At 44.1% G+C, this 19,048-nt stretch overlaps 1 protein-coding gene across 1 annotated transcript; it reads right to left on the bottom strand.

The window, feature by feature from the left end:
* Positions 1-13,144: 13,144 nt before the first annotated feature.
* LOC121985957 lies at positions 13,145-19,048 on the bottom strand. The gene is made up of 6 exons (XM_042539700.1): positions 17,990-19,048; positions 17,006-17,094; positions 16,823-16,927; positions 15,958-16,746; positions 15,310-15,532; positions 13,145-13,764 (listed from the first exon to the last, which is right to left on the bottom strand). The coding sequence occupies exons 1-6, from the start codon at positions 18,288-18,290 to the stop codon at positions 13,475-13,477; spliced, it is 1,797 nt and encodes a 598-aa protein (XP_042395634.1). The 5' UTR covers positions 18,291-19,048; the 3' UTR covers positions 13,145-13,474.

The raw sequence follows: 19,048 nt of genomic DNA, 5'->3' as shown, positions 1-19,048 counted from the left end.
AGCAGCGCGCCAAGAATACCTCCGCTCGGAACGGTTCGGCGAAAAGTTCGGTGGCAACGTCTCCTCAACCTTCATCGAGGCGGTCAAGGTCACCACGGCATACTTTAAGAAGGGGGGGCACCTTCCTGCTGACCTGAGCATTCCCCCTCCTGAACTGGCGGCCATGATTGATGACATTCCGGACGCCTTTTTTAATTTTGAGGATCTGGAGTGATGCGGGTTATTTCAAGTACTTTCTGTATTTCATCCGCTCGGCGGATGTAAAATTTTTGTACATGCCGTTCGGCATAATTTTTCTTCTAATGAAACGATGCCCCTTTGCTTGTATTTGTTTGCCCTTCATTGTCTCCTTTTAGTGTGTTGCTGCTTATTCGTAGAATCAGTTGGGCTCCTCATGTTTCCTACCAAACGACTGATCAGGTTAATCGGTAGACTCGTTTTCCTCGAAATCGTTTAACGCTTGGCTACACTGCTTGCATCCAGTGAATGCGAAGTGTTGGCAAGCCGATGGCCGATCGGACCTAATTAATTTAGTACTTGCGAACGCTCGTTATTTGGCGTCCTCAGTTCCGTCCAAGTTCACAGTCGCGAGTTCGGCACTCGATCTTTGACGGAGCTCGACGGCGCGGATATTTATAGCCGATCGACGCGGCTCTCGATTTAACGACGGTGCTCGTCGACCTTTCGCTCGGACATTTATAGACGCCGGCTCGTCTCTCGATTTTTAACGACGGTGCTCGTCGACCTTCCGCTCGGACGTTTATAGACACCGGCTCGTCTCTCGATCTTTAACGACGGGGCTCGTCGGCGCGGATATTTATAGCCGATCGGCGCGGCTCTCGATCTTTAACGACGGGGCTCGTCGGCGCGGATGTTTATAGCCGATCGGCGCGGCTCTCGATCTTTAACGACGGGGCTCGTCGGCGCGGATATTTATAGCCGATCGGCGCGGCTCTCGATCTTTAACGACGGGGCTCGTCGGCGCGGATGTTTATAGCCGATCGGCGCGGCTCTCGATCTTTAACGACGGGGCTCGTCGGCACGGATGTTTATAGCCGATCGGCGCGGCTCTCGATCTTTAACGACGGGGCTCGTCGGCGCGGATGTTTATAGCCGATCGGCGCGGCTCTCGATCTTTAACGACGGGGCTCGTCGGCGCGGATGTTTATAGCCGATCGGCGCGGCTCTCGATTTTTAACGACGGGGCTCGTCGGCGCGGATGTTTATAGCCGATCGGCGCGGCTCTCGATCTTTAACGACGGGGCTCGTCGGCGCGGATGTTTATAGCCGATCGGCGCGGCTCTCGATTTTTAACGACGGTGCTCGTCGGCGCGGATGTTTATAGCCGGTCGGCGCGGCTCTACGGTTTAACGTCTGGGCTAGACGACCTTCAAGGCTAACTCCTTACCAGGTCAAGCGACCTTGGCCTTCATAACTTATCCCTGACCGGCACGGGTCATTTGCTTACGAATCTAAATGCATACGCCGTTCAGCGGAGAATGCTCCATGTGTTTTCATCTTTTTGCTCCCTAGCTTGGAGAACGTACTCCCGGCCGACCGACTCAGGGTCTGCTTCGTCGAGCATTTTGGCTAGGATAATATACCTCCGTCCGAATGGTACGGGGCCTTCAATTTCCGAGCGCTTGGCTCGACCCATTTACCTCCGGCCGAGCGGCTCGGGGCCTTCGTTTTTTTGTTGGCGGTGCCTTATTTGTTCTTTTGATTTTCCGTTTCTGCATTTCAAGTATTCAGTCGAAAAAAGTACACAAGATGATTTACATAGGCACACCTTTCACCCTGCCCGGTAAGGCTGGAGGTGGTTCGCGCTCCACGGCCTATCTAGCTGCCGACCTTCCTCATCCTCCAAATAATAAGCACCCAAGCGGAGCTTCTCGATGATTTTGAAGGGACCTGCCCACGGAGCTTCAAGCTTGCCGACGTCGCCGACCGGCTTGACTTTCTTCCAGACAAGATCGCCAGCCTGGAATGATCTGGGAATGACACGCCGGTTGTAGTTTTGCTTCATCCGCTGACGGTACGCCATCAGCCGAACGGATGCCTTGGCCCGCTCCTCGTCAATCAAATCCAGCTCCACATTCCTCCGATCGGCGTTGCCTTCATCATACAATTGGACCCGGACGGACTCAACGCCGACTTCTACCGGAATGACTGCCTCACCGCCGTACACCAAATGGAAAGGCATAACACCCGTTCCTTCCTTTGGAGCCGTTCGGATGGCCCACAAGACGCCCGGTACCTCTTCTGGCCAGCTTCCTCCGAGATGGTCGAGCCGAGTGCGTAGAATGCGAAGGATTTCCCGATTGGTCACTTCGGCTTGACCGTTGCTCTGAGGATAAGCCACGGACGTGAAGTGTTGCTCAATCCCATAGCTCTTGCACCAATCCTCTAACATCTTCCCTGTGAACTGCCGCCCGTTGTCGGACACTAGTCGGCGAGGGATGCCGAACCGACAAATGATGTGTTGCCAGATGAATTTTTTGACCATTTGTTCAGTGATCTTTGCTAGCGGCTCGGCCTCCACCCACTTGGAGAAATAGTCTACCGCCACTAGTAAGAATTTCCTCTGCCCGGCCGCCATCGGAAATGGACCGACAATATTCATTCCCCATTGGTCGAACGGGCATGAAACGCTTGACGCCTTCATTTCTTCGGGCGGTCGGTGGGAGAAGTTGTGATACCTCTGGCATGAAAGGCAAGTAGATACTGTCCGAGCGGCATCTGTTTGTAAAGTTGGCCAAAAGTATCCGGCCAAGAGGATCTTCTTGGCCAACGAGCGCCCGCCTGGATGACCACCGCATGACCCTTGATGTACTTCCTGGAGGATGTAAGCTGAGTCCTCCGAGCTTACACATTTCAGCAACGGGCGCGAGAAAGCTTTCTTGTAAAGCTGATCTCCGATGAGTGTAAACCGACCGGCTCTTCTTCTGAGGAGCCGGGCTGCATATTCATCGGAGGGTGTGGTACCCGAACGGAGAAATTCTATAATAGGTGTCCTCCAGTCGCTTGGAAACGTGAGGCCTTGCATCCGATCGACGTGCTCCACCAGCAGTACTTTTTCAATTGGTTGCTGAATGGCAGCTGGTGTTATTGAACTCGCGAGTTTGGCTAACTCGTCTGCTGCCTGGTTCTCCGTTCGGGGGATCTTCTGTATAAGAACCTCTCGGAAAGTAGCTTTGAGTTTTTCAAAGGCCTCAACGTAGAGTTTAAGCCGAACACTATTGATTTCAAAGGTGCCAGAAAGTTGTTGAGCGGCCAACTGTGAATCCGAATAGAGAGTCACCCTACCGGCACCCACATGCCGGGCTGCCTGCAATCCGGCTATGAGGGCCTCATACTCTGCTTCGTTGTTGGTAGCTTTGTAATCCAGCCGGACGGATAGGTGCATCTTCTCTTCTTGAGGTGAGAGCAGCAATATTCCAATCCCACTTCCGAGCCGAGTGGAGGACCCATCCACATATATTCTCCACATAGCTTCCGGCTCTGGCCTTTGCACTTCGGTCACAAAATCAGCCAAGGATTGGGCTTTGATCGCCGAGCGGGGCTGATATTGGATGTTAAATTCACTTAATTCTGTCGTCCACTTGATGAGCCGTCCGGACGCTTCTGGATTCAACAGTACTCTTCCGAGTGGACTGTTCGTCCGGACAATGATGGTGTGAGCCAAGAAATACGGTCGAAGGCGCCGAGCGGCTAGAACCAAAGCAAAGGCCAACTTCTCGAGCCCGGTGTAACGAGATTCAGCATCTTTTAAAATGTGGCTTAGAAAATACACCGGCTGCTCCTCGCCGCTTGCCCTCACAAGTGCTGAGCCTACAGCATGCTCAGTCGATGACAAATAAATATAAAGTGACTCACCCCCGATCAGCTTGGCTAACACTGGCAGAGAATTAAGATAAGTCTTCAATTCTTCGAACGCTCTGTCACATTCTTCATCCCACTGGAACTTAGTAGCCTTGCGCAGGATCTTGAAGAATGGAAGGCTCCGGTCGGCGGTTTTGGAGATGAATCTGGACAAAGCAGTTATCCGACCGGTCAACCTCTGCACTTCTCTTGTATTTCTTGGGGGCGGCATGTCTTGCAGAGCTTTCACCTTGCTGGGATTTGCTTCGATTCCCCGCTCGGTCACTATGTACCCTAAGAAACGCCCTCCTTTTGCTCCGAACAGGCACTTCTGGGGATTTAGCTTGACTCCATATTTGCGCAGTGTTCGGAAGGTTTCTTCCATATCCTGGAAAAGATCGGCCGCTCGGACGGATTTGATAAGAATGTCGTCCACATAGACTTCCAGATTCCGCCCGATCTGCTCCTTGAACACTTTGTTCATCAAGCGCTGATAGGTGGCCCCGGCATTCTTCAATCCGAACGGCATCACATTATAGCAATATGTGCCGTCGGCCGTTACGAAGCTTACTTTTTCTTGATCTTCCCGGGTGAGCGGCACTTGATGATATCCTTGATAGGCGTCAAGCATGCAAATTAATTTGCAGCCGGCCGTAGAGTCCACTAGCTGATCTATCCGTGGCAGAGGATAGAAGTCCTTGGGGCATGCTTTGTTTAAGTCCCAAAAGTCGATGCAGACTCTCCACTTGCCGCCCGGCTTGGAGACTAATACTACGTTAGCCAGCCATCTCGGGAACTGCACTTCTCGTATGTGGCCGGCCTCCAGAAGTTTCTCTACTTCCGCCCGGATGATGACATTCTGCTCGGCACTGAAATCCCTTTTCTTCTGTTTCACTGGCCGAGCGTCCGGTCGGACATGCAATTCATGCTGCGCCAGGCTCGACGAAATTCCGGGCAACTCATGTGTCGACCAGACGAAGACATCATGATTTCGTTGGAGGCATTGGATCAGTTCCTCCTTCTGCTCCTCCTCCAGATCAGAGGCGATAAAAGTCGTGGCCTCCGATCGGGTCGGATGGATCTGAACCTCCTCCTTTTCATCATAAATTAAAGCAGGAGGTTTCTCGGTGATGGCGTTTACCTCGATCCGAGGCGTTTTTCGAGCAGAATTAGCTTCTGCTCTGACCATTTCGATGTAACATCGCCGAGCTGCTAGCTGATCTCCTCTTGCTTCTCCCACTTTGTCCTCCACGGGGAACTTCATCTTCTGGTGGAAGGTTGAGACGACCGCTCGGAATTCGCCGAGCGCCGGTCGTCCCAAAATGACGTTGTAGGATGAGGGAGAGTCGACCACCACGAAATTTATGGTCCTAGTCCTCCTGAGCGGCTCCTCTCCCAGCGAAGTGGCCAGCCGGATCTGTCCGACCGGCTGAACTTCGTTACCCGTAAACCCATAGAGCGGGGTTGTCATGGGTAGCAGCTCGGCTCGATCAATTTGCAGCTGATCGAACGCCTTCTTGAATATGATGCTGACTGAGCTCCCTGTGTCAACGAATATGCGGTGGATAGTGTAATTTACTATTACCGCTTTAATGAGTAGAACATCGTCGTGGGGCACTTCAACTCCTTCTAAGTCCCCGGGTCCGAAGGTGATTTCCGGTCCACTTGCCCGCTCCTGGCTGCAACCGACCGCGTGGATCTGGAACTGCCGGACGCCCGCCTTTCTGGCTCGGTTGGAGTCTCCTCCGGTCGGCCCACCAGCAATAGCGCTGATCTCGCCTCGGGAAGTGTTGCTCCTATTTTCCTCTTCCCGAGCGGACGGCCGGGACCGCTCTCTGGACGCTCGGCGATTCTCCTGTCTTGGAGATCGGTGCCGATCGGGCGTCTGCTGATGTCGCCTCTCGGTGTGAATCCGGTCGGCTTCATGGGTCCTTTGTCTTCAGTCGACGGAAGGAGACCGTAGTTCAGCCTTCATGGGCACAGGATTAGCCACGAAGGAAAGACTTCGACAATCCCTCGTGTTATGCGTATCCGTCTGGTGGAAGGAGCAGAACATAGGGGTCCACCTCTTCTTTGGCTTGGGCCGAGCAGCAGCCACTTCTTGTACGTGCGACCTGGCGTGGGGGGATCGGATTGTTTCGGCCCTCGGTCCTCTAGGTGGCTGCTGAGCGGCGTGCTGTTTCCGCTCGGCCTGAATAGGCGTCCTCTCGGTTGGAGTTTCCTTTTTCCGGGCGGCTTGCGCTTCTTCTACGTTGATGTATTCATTGGCTCGGTGTAGCATGTGATCATAATCTCGGGGCGGCTTTCGGATGAGCGACCGGAAGAAGTCCCCATCCACTAGGCCTTGTGTGAAGGCATTCATCATGGTCTCTGATGTGGCCGTTGGAATATCCATTGCCACCTTGTTGAACCGCTGGATGTAAGTTCGAAGTGATTCTCTCGGCTCCTGCTTGATGGCGAACAAGCTGACACTTGTCTTCTGATAACGCCGACTGCTGGCGAAGTGGTGGAGGAAGGCCGTTCGGAAGTCTTTGAAACTTGTGATGGATCCGTCCGGCAGCCTCCAAAACCACCGTTGAGCCGATCCCGAGAGAGTTGTAAGGAAGACGCGGCACTTTACTCCATCTGTATATTGGTGGAGTGTAGCTGTGTTATCAAACTTACCTAGATGATCATCCGGGTCTGTTGTTCCATTATACTCGCCGATCGTCGGAGGCACGTAGTGCTTGGGCAGAGGGTCTCATAGAATAGCCTCCGAGAATTGGCGATTGATCCGCTCGGGGGATGCATCCGCTCAGGGGGTTTTCCCCTTTCTGTCATCTCGCCTAGGCATCTCGTCTGAAGAAGATCCCCTATCTCTTCGAGCTGGTACGACTTCAGGGGTGCGAAACAAGGCCCGATGGAATGCGACGGTGGCTGGAGGTGCTTCCGCTCGGCCACCTGACGCAGATGTTGCTTGTTGCTCAGGCCGCTCGGCTGCTGCTTTCTGTTTTTGACATATTCATTCAACCTTATCTCGAGTTCTTCAGTGAAACGTCATCAATCCAGTTGATCCTGTCCGAACCAGGAGTCAACGGACACTGGGCACGTGGCGCTCCCTGCTGAATCCTCGAATGCTCCGGCGAACCTGCAGCAAAAACCGAGCCAGGAGGGGTGTCCCGGCGGCGGCCCTCCGACGCTCAAGTCAGGCGAGGAATAACAAAAGGGTGGCCTCAAGATGAAGACTTTTTTCATACCTCCGGTGAAGAAATGGAGGCCTTATATAGGCCTCTCGAAGAAGCCTGGGCGCGCCAATCAAAGCAACCACCTGCCTTTGACCATGCCCAGGCATGGGTCTGTCAGAAGGGCCATGCCCAGATATGGACCTGGCAGGAAGACGTCCATGAGGCCATACTGCTACTGTATCAACCTTTCCACGATGTGACAGCAAGATCCTCCATCGTGCGATCTTAGACATGCTTCTGCTGATATCCCATATCCCGAGCCGAGAGCATAGGCCGCTCGGCCACCTTTGTACCCTCGCCCTTATCTTGGCCGAACGGACAACCTGCTCGGCCCTTTGGCCCCAGCCGAGCGGACTCCCGCTCGGCCCTTCGATCCTCCTGCCTTGGCGTCGGAAACCCAAGCCCCTGGATGGGTTGTCTCTAGATCCGCTCGGACTTACTCAGCTGCTCGGCGCAGCCATTAACCGCTTAGTCAGCCCTTCATCGGTCCTCAAGCTGAGACCCTTCAGGAAGTGAGTTCCCCATTCTTACCGGCGGATCAACATGCATTGGTGGAATACATCGTCCCCACTTATAAAATAGATGGGGACCATTCATCCTCACCAATACATGTTTAGGGATCATCCCTTGGACCGCAAAAAGCGGTCCAGAGGATCCGACTCCATATAAGAGAGACATTTACTCGGCTTTACTGAGATTCGAACCCCAGACCTCATGATTAGGGTTTAGGGTTTCAGACATTAATGGCAAAAGGCGAATACGCTCGCCTCCAGTGCCCCCGCCAACCCGTCCCAGGGCCAACACGGAGGAGGTAAATCACGGGCGGCTACTAGCCTTTGGAATAGTGACTAGCACATAAGGGAGACATTTACCTCGGCTTTACCAAGATTCGAACCTCAGACCTCATTAATGGCAATACCTCATGTGCTAGCCACTAGACCCATCCGAGGAGAAAGTCGGATGATTTTATAATATTTAAGTGGGTATTATAATATTTAAATGGTGTTATAATTAATAAAGATAAGTATTATAATACTCACGTGTGAACTGTATTTTAGCTATTTATGATTTATGTTTTTAGTGTTAGTCTTAAAACGAATTAGCTAGGGTGTTGGGATGAATAAGTCATCTTTTGCCAACATATTTGCCTAAGAGCATCTATATTAGTGTCAATATATCAGTGTTATAATATCTAATTAGTATTATAAATCAATATGGATGATTGTTATAATATCCATATATTAACCACGTTCAATTATTTGACACCGTTAATGAGTAAATTATATATAAAAATTTTAAAAATTAAAAAAATAAATTTTAAGTACAAAGAAGGCATCCGTTTGAACATTTATATATATCATCTTTTTAAATAACATGTCATATATCAATTATACTAACATATCTCTTTTATTAGCATACTCATATTCATTTTAATATTAACATTGATTATTTGTGGTCCTATTATCTATTTATTCATTTTTATTTTTATATCCAAAGTTTATCTTTTTTATTTTTAATTGTTTTTTCGACAATTTACCAAAAGGCGCACTTAAAAATCTGAATTTACCAAAAGACGTACACTACTTTGGTATTTACCAAAAAGCACACTTTTTTAAAAGCATTTCCTATTTTACCCTCATGATAATTTGACTTTTCCTATTGTTTTTCTTTTCTTCATTATATTTCTCTCACTTCTCTCTCTCCTCTGTCGACAGAATATAGGAATAGCATTAGTCAATCTTTAATCACATTTTAATACATTTGAAGAAGCCAAAAAAAATAATGGACACCATATTTGGACTCCTTGCAATTTTAGAAATCCACAGGAACTGAAATGGGTGCAATCGGAGCTTTCTAGGTCGATCAGTGGGTTTCGGTCAAAACCCACTGATGGACCTAGAGAGCTCCGATTGCACCCATTTCAGTTCCTGTGGATTTCTAAAATTGCAAGGAGTCCAAATATGGTGTCCATTATTTTTTTTTTGGCTTTTTATAGATGTTAACAAGCAAAATCAAAGAATCGGCATAAAAGCCCACGTTGGGCCTGATATGATTCCATATCAGGCCCAACGTGGGCTTTTATGCCGATTCTTTGATTTTACTTGTTAACATCTATAAAAAGCCAAAATAAATAATGGACACCATATTTGAACTCCTTGCAATTTTAGAAATCCATAGAAATTGAAATGGGTGCAATCGGAGATCTCTAGGTCCATTAGTGGGTTTTGACCGAAACTCACTGATCGATATAGAAAGCTCCGATTGCACCCATTTTAGTTTCTATGAATTTCTAAAATTACAAGAAGTGAAAATATGGTGTCCATTATTATTTTTGACACTCTAGTGGTGGACCAGAGGTTTTGAAAAACCCTAAATCTCTCTTTCTTTCTTTTTTTCCTTTTTTTTTTGTTTAGGCTTGATATGAAGAGATATCATGCCCACGTTGGGCCTGATATCTCTTCATATCAGGCCCAATGTGGGCATGATATGGGAGATATCAGGCCTAGATACAACAAAAAATTAAAAAAAAAAAGAAATAAAGAGAGATTTAGGATTTTCAAAACCTCTGGTCCACCACTAAGAGTGCCAAAAATAATAATGGACACCATATTTTCACTCCTTGTAATTTTAGAAATTCATAGAAACTGAAATGGGTGCAATCGGAGCTCTCTAGGTCCATCAGTGGGTTTTGGTCAAAACCCACTGATGGACCTAGAGAGCTCCGATTGCACCCATTTCAGTTCCTATGGATTTATGATGTTGCAAGGAGTTCAAATATGATGTTTATTATTTATTTTGGCTTTTTATAGATGTTTATACATAAAATCAAAGAATCGGCAAAAACAACCCATGTTGGGCCTGATATGGTCATATCAGGCCCACGTTGGGCCTGATATGGAATGATATCAGGCCCACGTTGGGCCTGATATGACTCCATATCAGGTCCAACATGGGTTGTTTTTGCCGATTTTTTGATTTTATGTATAAACATCTATAAAAAGCCAAAATAAATAATGAACACCATATTTGAACTCCTTGCAACATCAGAAATCCATAGGAATTGAAATGGGTCCAACCGGAGCTCTCTAGGTCCATCAGTGGGTTTTGACCAAAACCCACTGATGGACCTAGAGAGCTCCGGTTGGACCCATTTCAATTCCTATGGATTTCTGATGTTGCAAGGAGTTCAAATATGGTGTTTATTATTTATTTTGACTTTTTATAGATGTTTATACATAAAATCAAAGAATCGGCAAAAATAGCCCATGTTGGGCCTGATATGATTCCATATCAGGCCCAACTTGGACCTGATATGAAAGCATATCAGGTCCAACAGGACTCTCAGTGATTCTCTAATACATTCTTTGCCTGAATCTATGCCTAGATCAATAAATTATTCCTCTCTATTTCGGTTGCACAATTCCATTTCTCGTGTGTTTCCTTGCAAAAAGTATTAATTCGGAATGTTGAGTTGCAACAAATGGATCAGTAGGTGATGAATGGGAATGCTCCTTCGTAGTGAAAACTGCATGATGAATGGAATTTTGCATGACTAAATCAAGCTCGGTTGGACTCTGAGGTTGTGAATAACTTGTTCAATTGGTCAGGGTTGGAGCTGTGTCCCTATCCCAATTGATCTCCCTTCAGTCCAGCACAACATTCATTATCACTATCTCAAATGGAGTTACTATAAGTTTATGTATTCAGTATTATGAATGTAACTATTACTGATTCAAGGATACATACAAATCAAAGAAATGCAACATATGTATTAAAATAATTCCATATCAGGTTCAACATGAGTTTTTTTTATGATTCTTTGATTTTATGTACAAACATCTATAAAAAGCCAAAATAAATAATGAACACCATATTTGAACTCCTTGCAACATCAGAAATCCAAAGGAACTGAAATGGGTGCAATCGGACTCTCACCAAACCCACCGATGGACCTGAGAGCCCGATCGCACCCATTTCAGCCTTTGGATTTCGCAAGGAGTTCAAATATAGTGTTCATTATTTATTTTATCTTTATAGATGTATATATAAAATCAAAGAATCATGTTGGGCACGATATGGACATATCAGCCCAACGTGGGCCCGATATCATTCCATATCAGCGCCCCGACATGACCATATCGTGCCCAACATGGGTTGTTTTGCGATTCTTTGATTTTATGTATAAACATCTATAAAAGTCAAAATAAATAATAAACATATTTGAACTCCTCGCAACATCATAAATCCACAGAATGGGTGCATCGAGTTCAGTCCATCAGTGGGTTTTGACCGAAACCCACTGATCGTTCTAGAAAGCTCCGATTGTACCCATTTCAGTTTCTATGAATTTCTAAAATTACAAGGAGTGAAAATATGGTGTCCATTATTATTTTTGGCACTTCTAGTGGTGGACCAGAGGTTTTGAAAAACTCTAAATCTCTCTTCTTTTTTTTCCTTTTTTTTGTTTAGGCCTGATATGAACCATATCAGGCCCACAGTGCGCCTGATATGGGGAAATAGCAAGCCCCCATTGGGCCTGATAAGAAGAAAAACCAGGCACAACGTGGGCATGAGAGCTCTTGATATCAAGCCTAAACAAAAAAAAAGGAAAAAAAAAAAGAAAGAGAGATTTAGGGTTTTTCAAAACCTCTGGTTAGCTTCTTTCAACACTTGAATTCATTGTAATTTTAGAAATTATAGAAACTAAGGGTGCAATCGAGCTTTATATCGATCGGTGGGTTTGGCCAAACCCACCACGGACCTGAGATCTCCGATCGCACCCATTTCAATTTCTATGGATTTCTAAAATTGCAGGAGTTCAAATATGGTGTCCATTATTTATTTTGCTTTTATAGATGTTAACAGTAAAATCAAGAATTGGCAAACCCACATTGGGCCCGAGCATGGAATCATATCAAACCAACGGGCCGATATGGAATGATATCGGGCCCAACGGGCTTTATGCCGATTCTTTGATTTTGCTTGTTAACATCTATAAAGCAAAAATAATGGACACCATATTTGGACCTTGCAATTTTAGAAATCCAGGAACCGAAATAGTGCAATCGAGCTCTCAGGTCCATCAATTGGGTTTGGCCGAAACCCACCGATCGACTCAAAGCTCGATTGCACCCATTTCAGTGGATTTCTAAAATTGCGAGGAGTTCCGTATTTACATTATTTTTTTCTTCAAATGTATTAAAATGTGATTAAAGATTGACTAATGCTATTCCTATATTCTGCCGACAGAGGAGAGAGAGAAGTGAGAGAAATATAATGAAGAAAAGAAAAACAATAGGAAAAGTCAAATTATCATGAGGGTAAAATAGGAAATGCTTTTAAAAAAGTGCGCTCTTTGGTAAATACCAAAGTAGTGTACGCCTTTTGGTAAATTCAGATTTTTAAGTGCGCCTTTTGGTAAATTGCCGTTGTTTTTTAGATAATATCCACTCAGTATTTAAAGAATTGAATATTTTTTAATGTGTACATATTATAAGACTCATCAATATTATATTAATTTGTAACACCTTTTAGATATTATAACACCAATGTTGATGCTAAGTGATGATTAATAAGGTTTGTTTAAGAGTAAAATAAATAAGATTTGTACAAAATAAAAAGGTTATGGTAGATTTAGGAAACACATTAAGAATTTTACTATAATTTGCACTAACCTAAGTCTAAAAATAGTTTAACCTATATAATTATAAAATTGAGGCATTTTTTTTAACAAAAAATTGTCAGCTATAGGGAGGGCTAGCTAGGAATTCATAGATGCGTAATACCACCACAATGAACTCTAGTTGACAATTTTCGTTCTTTTCCAAAAGAAAGTGCATTGCGACAATTTTGCACTAAGACGCAGGGAGTGCATTGTGACATTCATGATTGGAAGATAGTGATGATAGTCAACTTTAACATTAGGACAAACAAGCTTTTTTCAGAATCTGAAAAGCAACTTGTAGAAAACGTACAAATGAACTTAACTTCTGCCTATCGAGTAACTGCAAATTCACTACAGAAAGGAAAAGCAGTCAAAACTGATACAACTACTAGAATTTAACGTAGAGAAACATGCTAATGACGTCCATTCCATATGATGCATGGTACCAATAATATTGGGGCACCATGAAGGATCGTGACAAAACAAACATTACTATCATGCCTTCCAGATATTATGGTTTAACCTAAATGCTGGGGATTACATGCCAACTACTTCAGTAGGTCAAAGCTAGCTCAGCGAATCAAGTGCTTATGTACTACTAAAGCACTAATCCTCGACTATATACACAGCCAAAACCACATACACCAAGCACTAATACTGGTCCAACACCGCTTCCTTTGCCTTTACAATTCACCTTTCAACCATTTCCTTGGCATGACTTGCTTCATTGTCTTATTGGCATAGAAGTATTAGCGACCAGGCCGGCTTCAACTTGTTTATCCTGTTCAACTGAATTTGCCTGACTAGTGATAAATTCTTGATCAGACATTGCAGAGCCACGAGATTCCGCCCTCTTGATGATGAGAGGACATGAAATAGGGTTTGTCCTTTGGCTAACTGAAGATATTGTGGACAAGACATCGGGTTTGGAGGTGATATCAACCCATCTGTTCCCCATCCAATCTTTAGATATTCTAAGTCTTTTTAGTTCACATATTAAGAATATGTCTTCACCTGCAAGATCAGGAGGGTTACTAGGAAAATTTGATTGTTTACTAAATACAACAGAAGGAAACTGATGCCAATAGTTGCAAAGGCTAATGGGCCAGTTTTGTTCATAGGATGGAATAACTAATTCATAATAATGGAATTGACAAGGAATGAAAAAGAATTAGGTTATTGGGATGGAATTAGGTGTTTTATTTGAATTCCTACGTTTAGTTTGCAAGAATGTTTTACATAATAGATAACGAATAGTTTTTACAATGAAAAATATCCCATCTAATAATCTAATCGGCACGACAAACTACCAAAACCATAACCAACCGGCCAATTCAATTGCCTTGGCCAATCAATCCATCCCAATGAGCCAGCTCAATCTAACCAGCCAGCCCTGCTCACCGGGCTCATACAATCCACCTGGCACACTTGATCCACCTGAACTGACTGTCCTGCATGGCCCGATCAGCCCAATTCATCTGGTATAGGTCCACCCATGCCACTCATAAGAAGTCTTAACATCATCGTTGTATTTCAACATAATCTCAATCGTGCTAGTATAAAAATATTTCCAAGAAAAAACTAGGAAACATTGAGTGCTACTGGTCCCAAATTAGGCAGCAGAGATGCTCCTATACCCAACAGTCAAAATAACAGAAATTATAACGCTATTGCAGTATCATTTCAGGTAGCAGGTTTGGAATTCTCTATTAAGCATTGTGTATCCAGTAGGAACATAAAACTGGATGTAATTGTAAGCATGAACACCAAAAATTAAGGGCAAAATCAAGGGGGGCGGTCTTAGTTGCGTACTGCCTACCTCCATGTCACTACAAGTGGGCCTGAGAATTCCTTGCATCAAGACAATAAAGTGTCCATATTTCCGACAAATAATATCCAGTTGTTTAATTTGATCCAAGTTCCATAACTAGTTTGAGTGAACATTTTGAAGGGTAGAAGGATAAAAAGACATAAATTGCAGGTATAATGGCAGCTCCAATCTATTTGAGAGATGAATACCAGGAGCATGTCCATTACAAGCTTGGAGAGCATTTTTCAATCGTGTAGTTAATCTATGGTAAAAGGTGATAACACTCACCCCAAACGTCCCAGTATTGCCGGCCCCCGACTAGATACAGGCAGGTAAAGTTAATGATACACCATAAGGTGATTCTACATTCTCAACTCTTTTAATCAAAGTGTTTACGATATTTAAAGCTACCACGACTTCTCTGTAGCAAACTACCCATCTTGACTAATAGTACTAGATTAAATACAAATTACAATTCTTTATAAGTTATTTCCTCGTGATTATAGAGTTATCATCCCTCTAAATAGCTTCGTCTGGGCAAAATAGAAGAGCATCTTTAGTCTATCGACACTTTAGACTAAATGCCAACAGACTAAAGAATACCTACGATAAAGTTGGTGCAAAACAGATAATTCTCTTGTTAGGGAACCTTAGACAACAAAATAGGTATGGTATTGATGGCCAATACTCACTTGAATAAAACCTTAGACAACAAAAAATAAGTAACTTCAAGCAATTTAGGAATGTACCTGGCAAATATAGTTGCACATCATCATCAATGCTGTCGCCCAGCTCAATAACTACTGCCTCCCACCAACCATCACTCCAGCTTACATCAACAGCCATTCCTTTCTGGAGAGCAACATTATCCAGCAAATCAATAGAATTAGGGCATGGTCGAACAGTGAGACGACCCGAATATCTCATGCCCAATCTATCAGGAGCTGCGGTTCTGAAGGCAGGTACCCATTCCTATACCATAATAATAAGCATACATCAGCAACACAGTTTGTGAAAACAAATCTCCTTTACTGAATAGTAGATGCAGAAAATCAGGGAATCAACATTAAAAAAAAAATCATTTTTCATAAAAAATATTCATCCAAATAAAATAATTATATGATTTTTTTTCTTGGAGCCTTGGAGGCAATTTTAATACAAAAGAAAACTTGAACAAGGTTGATTAAATACATAAAGCTAAATACACTACCAGTTACGTTCTAGTGGTGGTATTAGACATCATAATTGTATGGATGAACTAAATGCAACTGAAGATACCTAAAGAAGAATGTTTTAATTACATCCACGAAGCAACATCTCTAGAAAGATCATTTTTTTTCATGCTAGCAAATAGTCCATGATTCACTTCAAAACTTTAAAAGAAAAACAACTCCTACCTCCAAATTTCCATATCCATCAACATTTAGTACATCTTCATATCGGACTTTTAATTTCTTATGTGATAATTCCAAAACAGTACACCTGAACCAGCAACCCCTGATACCACTATCTTGGCAAAGAAGCTCTATCTTCTCTCCCACCTTAAAAGGAGGGGCAACCCAATCAGGAGACCCAACAAAATTCATTGGGAAAGGCCTTTGAAGCAAATCATACCCTGCATCCTGATAAGTAGATCTGCAGGTTGCTGCATGACCTGAAAGTCCTGATAGTTTAGTACTTAAATGTTCTTCAAAAAGCTTGTTCCGCACCTTAACAAATCTAGTTCTCCTGGGACCAAATTGCTCCTTCAATGAACCATAGCCTATTTCTTCATCACCTTTTCCAGTCTCATTACAAATACCAAAGCATGAAAGAACATCTTGATTAAAATAACCACGCAAAGTTCTTAAATCAAAAGGCTTGAATTTATTTTTGTTGTACTGGCGAAAACAGAGTCGAAGTCCTGCAGACGAAGAAATTGACTCCATGCATTTTTCATAGTGCCCAGGAGTCAATACAGTAGCTATGCCATCCACACATTCGGCACTGATGACCTGAGAAAAAGGTGTTATGAAGACTTCACAGGGATGAGGGGCAGGTGCTGGTATCGTGCAAGCAAATTCCTGATTTTGATGAAACCATCGTACTTTAACCTTCTTCTCCCCTTTTTTATCCTCATACATATCTTCTAAATAAGCAAGATATCTAGTCTCCTCCTCAGACATTACAAGGACAAAAGAATGGGCCTACAAAAGAGATGGTTAATCACTGAGCACCAAATCATGACACTGTATCAGAAAAACAAGAGATGTTCAAACTTACTACTATTGTAGTTCCATTGCGAGAAAAAGCTCGGTAATGCTGGAGCTGCTTTCCACAAGTCCAAGAAGCACCAGACCAGGAAATTTCAGATTGATTGTTTTTTCCCTGAGAGAACATTAAGAATATTCTACAAAAAATCAAACAACATGTAGATGTGAGAAAAAGACTAAGAAAAATTATCACCATATTAAGTAAGTGGCGCCCAGTATCATTGCATCTATTAACTTCCATTCCTGATCTGAAAACATGCTTCAATGGAAATTTTGGCAACTCTGTGACATAAGGTGTTTATTGGATAAGTCCTTGACAGCATAAATCGCAATGATATTGCTGAAACCTTTGAGAATATAAACTAAGCAAAACCATGGAATAGAAAATCTTGCGAATAAAGAAAAATCAGATATTCAGCTATTTCCATTACAGTGTGTAAAGTTAAGTTTAAAGAACAGATCACAGAAGCATTTATTTTAGACATCTACGAGGATCCAAAATAACAAAGCTCCTAAAGAAACAAGTTCGCATAAATTGTTGTTTGCAATTGTTAAAGCTAATGGGATGTATAGAAGTAACTATGCAGCGGTTCATTTCTAGTATTTCAAAAATAGTAAAATTCCTAAACTGTCATCTGTGTATCTCACAACTCCAGGGCACACGCCCTTCAGCAGAATCAGAACCAAAGCAGATAATTATATTGAGAAGATATACCAATTCTAGTGGAAGAAAGAAATGTAAGAGAGGATTCTCAAATCAAAAGATGATTATGAGTTCACAGGTTATTTGCAACATAAGAAAATAAGCTTAAAATGAACCCTTAAGTTCTTCAATGACAACATCACACACATCATAAACATTACTAATCCATTTTAATTATAATTAATTGCAAGCATGTCTTGAGTCTAACATAAATCTTTAGACTGATGACTTATATTTATAGCTACGGCATGAGAAAATTTGGCTCAATTAGATACAAGGATAAAAAAAATCCGGATCGAATACAAGGTTTCAATCACATACACTCGTGCATGGCACTGATGCAAACTAGGTACATCTAGAAATACAGAATCAATGAGAAAAGTCATGCAGAAAGGCATCTAAGCTTGGGGGGGGAAATCAGTACACACATCAGCGTAAGACAAACAGTTATTAAGTACAAAGTGAGATTAATACTTGAATTATGAGGGCAGCAGACTTCTGCTGGAAGGAATGAAGCAAGCCAATCTACGACCTCTCTTCTCGATCTCCATTTGAGGGAAGATAACTGCAACTTATCAGCCTCATACATCTGACAAAATTCGTCTGCGATAACATAAAGCATGTGCCTCAGACTGCGTTCAGTGCCAACGACTGCAAGGTAGGAATCCCCCGAAGAATCCTCAAGGTAGTAATGAACAACGCGATGCCCTCGCTCCTGAGAGATGAACTTCTCGCTCCATTTTACAAAATCAGGGCCACTTGCCAACATGGTCATGGCTCCGAATCAAAGTAGCACTCCAAACTAAAAAGAAAACCTAAGCACAGGAAGTACACTAATCTTTGCCATTACACAACTCGATGACAAAAGAGTTTTAGGAAATCTCAACTTCCCAGAAACATAATCCCAGTCGAAGTAGGATCGGGCTCCAAAACCACAAAGCTCACATAAGCACTAAGAGCTTGAGGCAACGATATCTTCGCGGGGGTGGGATGGGAGTGAGCACAGGTAGTAAGGTTCGGAAGCCCTTTCCCAAATAAGAGAGCACCTAAATCCAACAAAAAGGGAGCCAAGCAAACAATAAAACCTCACAGGCATCACCTTTATCAGGGGAATCGATCCCGACGCAGCAGCCTGAACCGAAAAGGGTTTAGATTCAGCCAGAATCTCTCCATGGACAGTTCGGCCGAGGAGTTCGCAACCCAAACCCGGACACAGCTGGGGGAAGAGACACAGCGGCGCCGATCCGAGCCTCGGAAGCGAAAGTCCACCCGAGAAGAGGGGGCGAGGGTTTGTGTAAGCAACGGACGAGGAGCTTCTACGGCGCGGAGAAAGAAGGCGAAGTGGCTACCGGGGCCACGGAGAAGTGGGAAAGTCTCCGTTGAAGGGACCGGTGAAGAATCGCAGAGGAAGAGCGATCGCTTCTTGCCTTCGTCGCGAGCAGGAGAGCAACGAAATGGATCGCGATGAACCTGAGCACAGCTCGCTCTCTCTCTCTCTCTCTCTCTCTCTAGGAGGGAGGGTGTATTTATATG

This window comes from Zingiber officinale, chromosome 5B (genome assembly GCF_018446385.1).
Source record: "Zingiber officinale cultivar Zhangliang chromosome 5B, Zo_v1.1, whole genome shotgun sequence".
Classification (NCBI taxonomy): domain Eukaryota; kingdom Viridiplantae; phylum Streptophyta; class Magnoliopsida; order Zingiberales; family Zingiberaceae; genus Zingiber; species Zingiber officinale.
The sequence above is the reverse complement of the archived record's forward strand: the minus strand, read 5'-3'. Positions and strand labels throughout refer to the sequence as shown.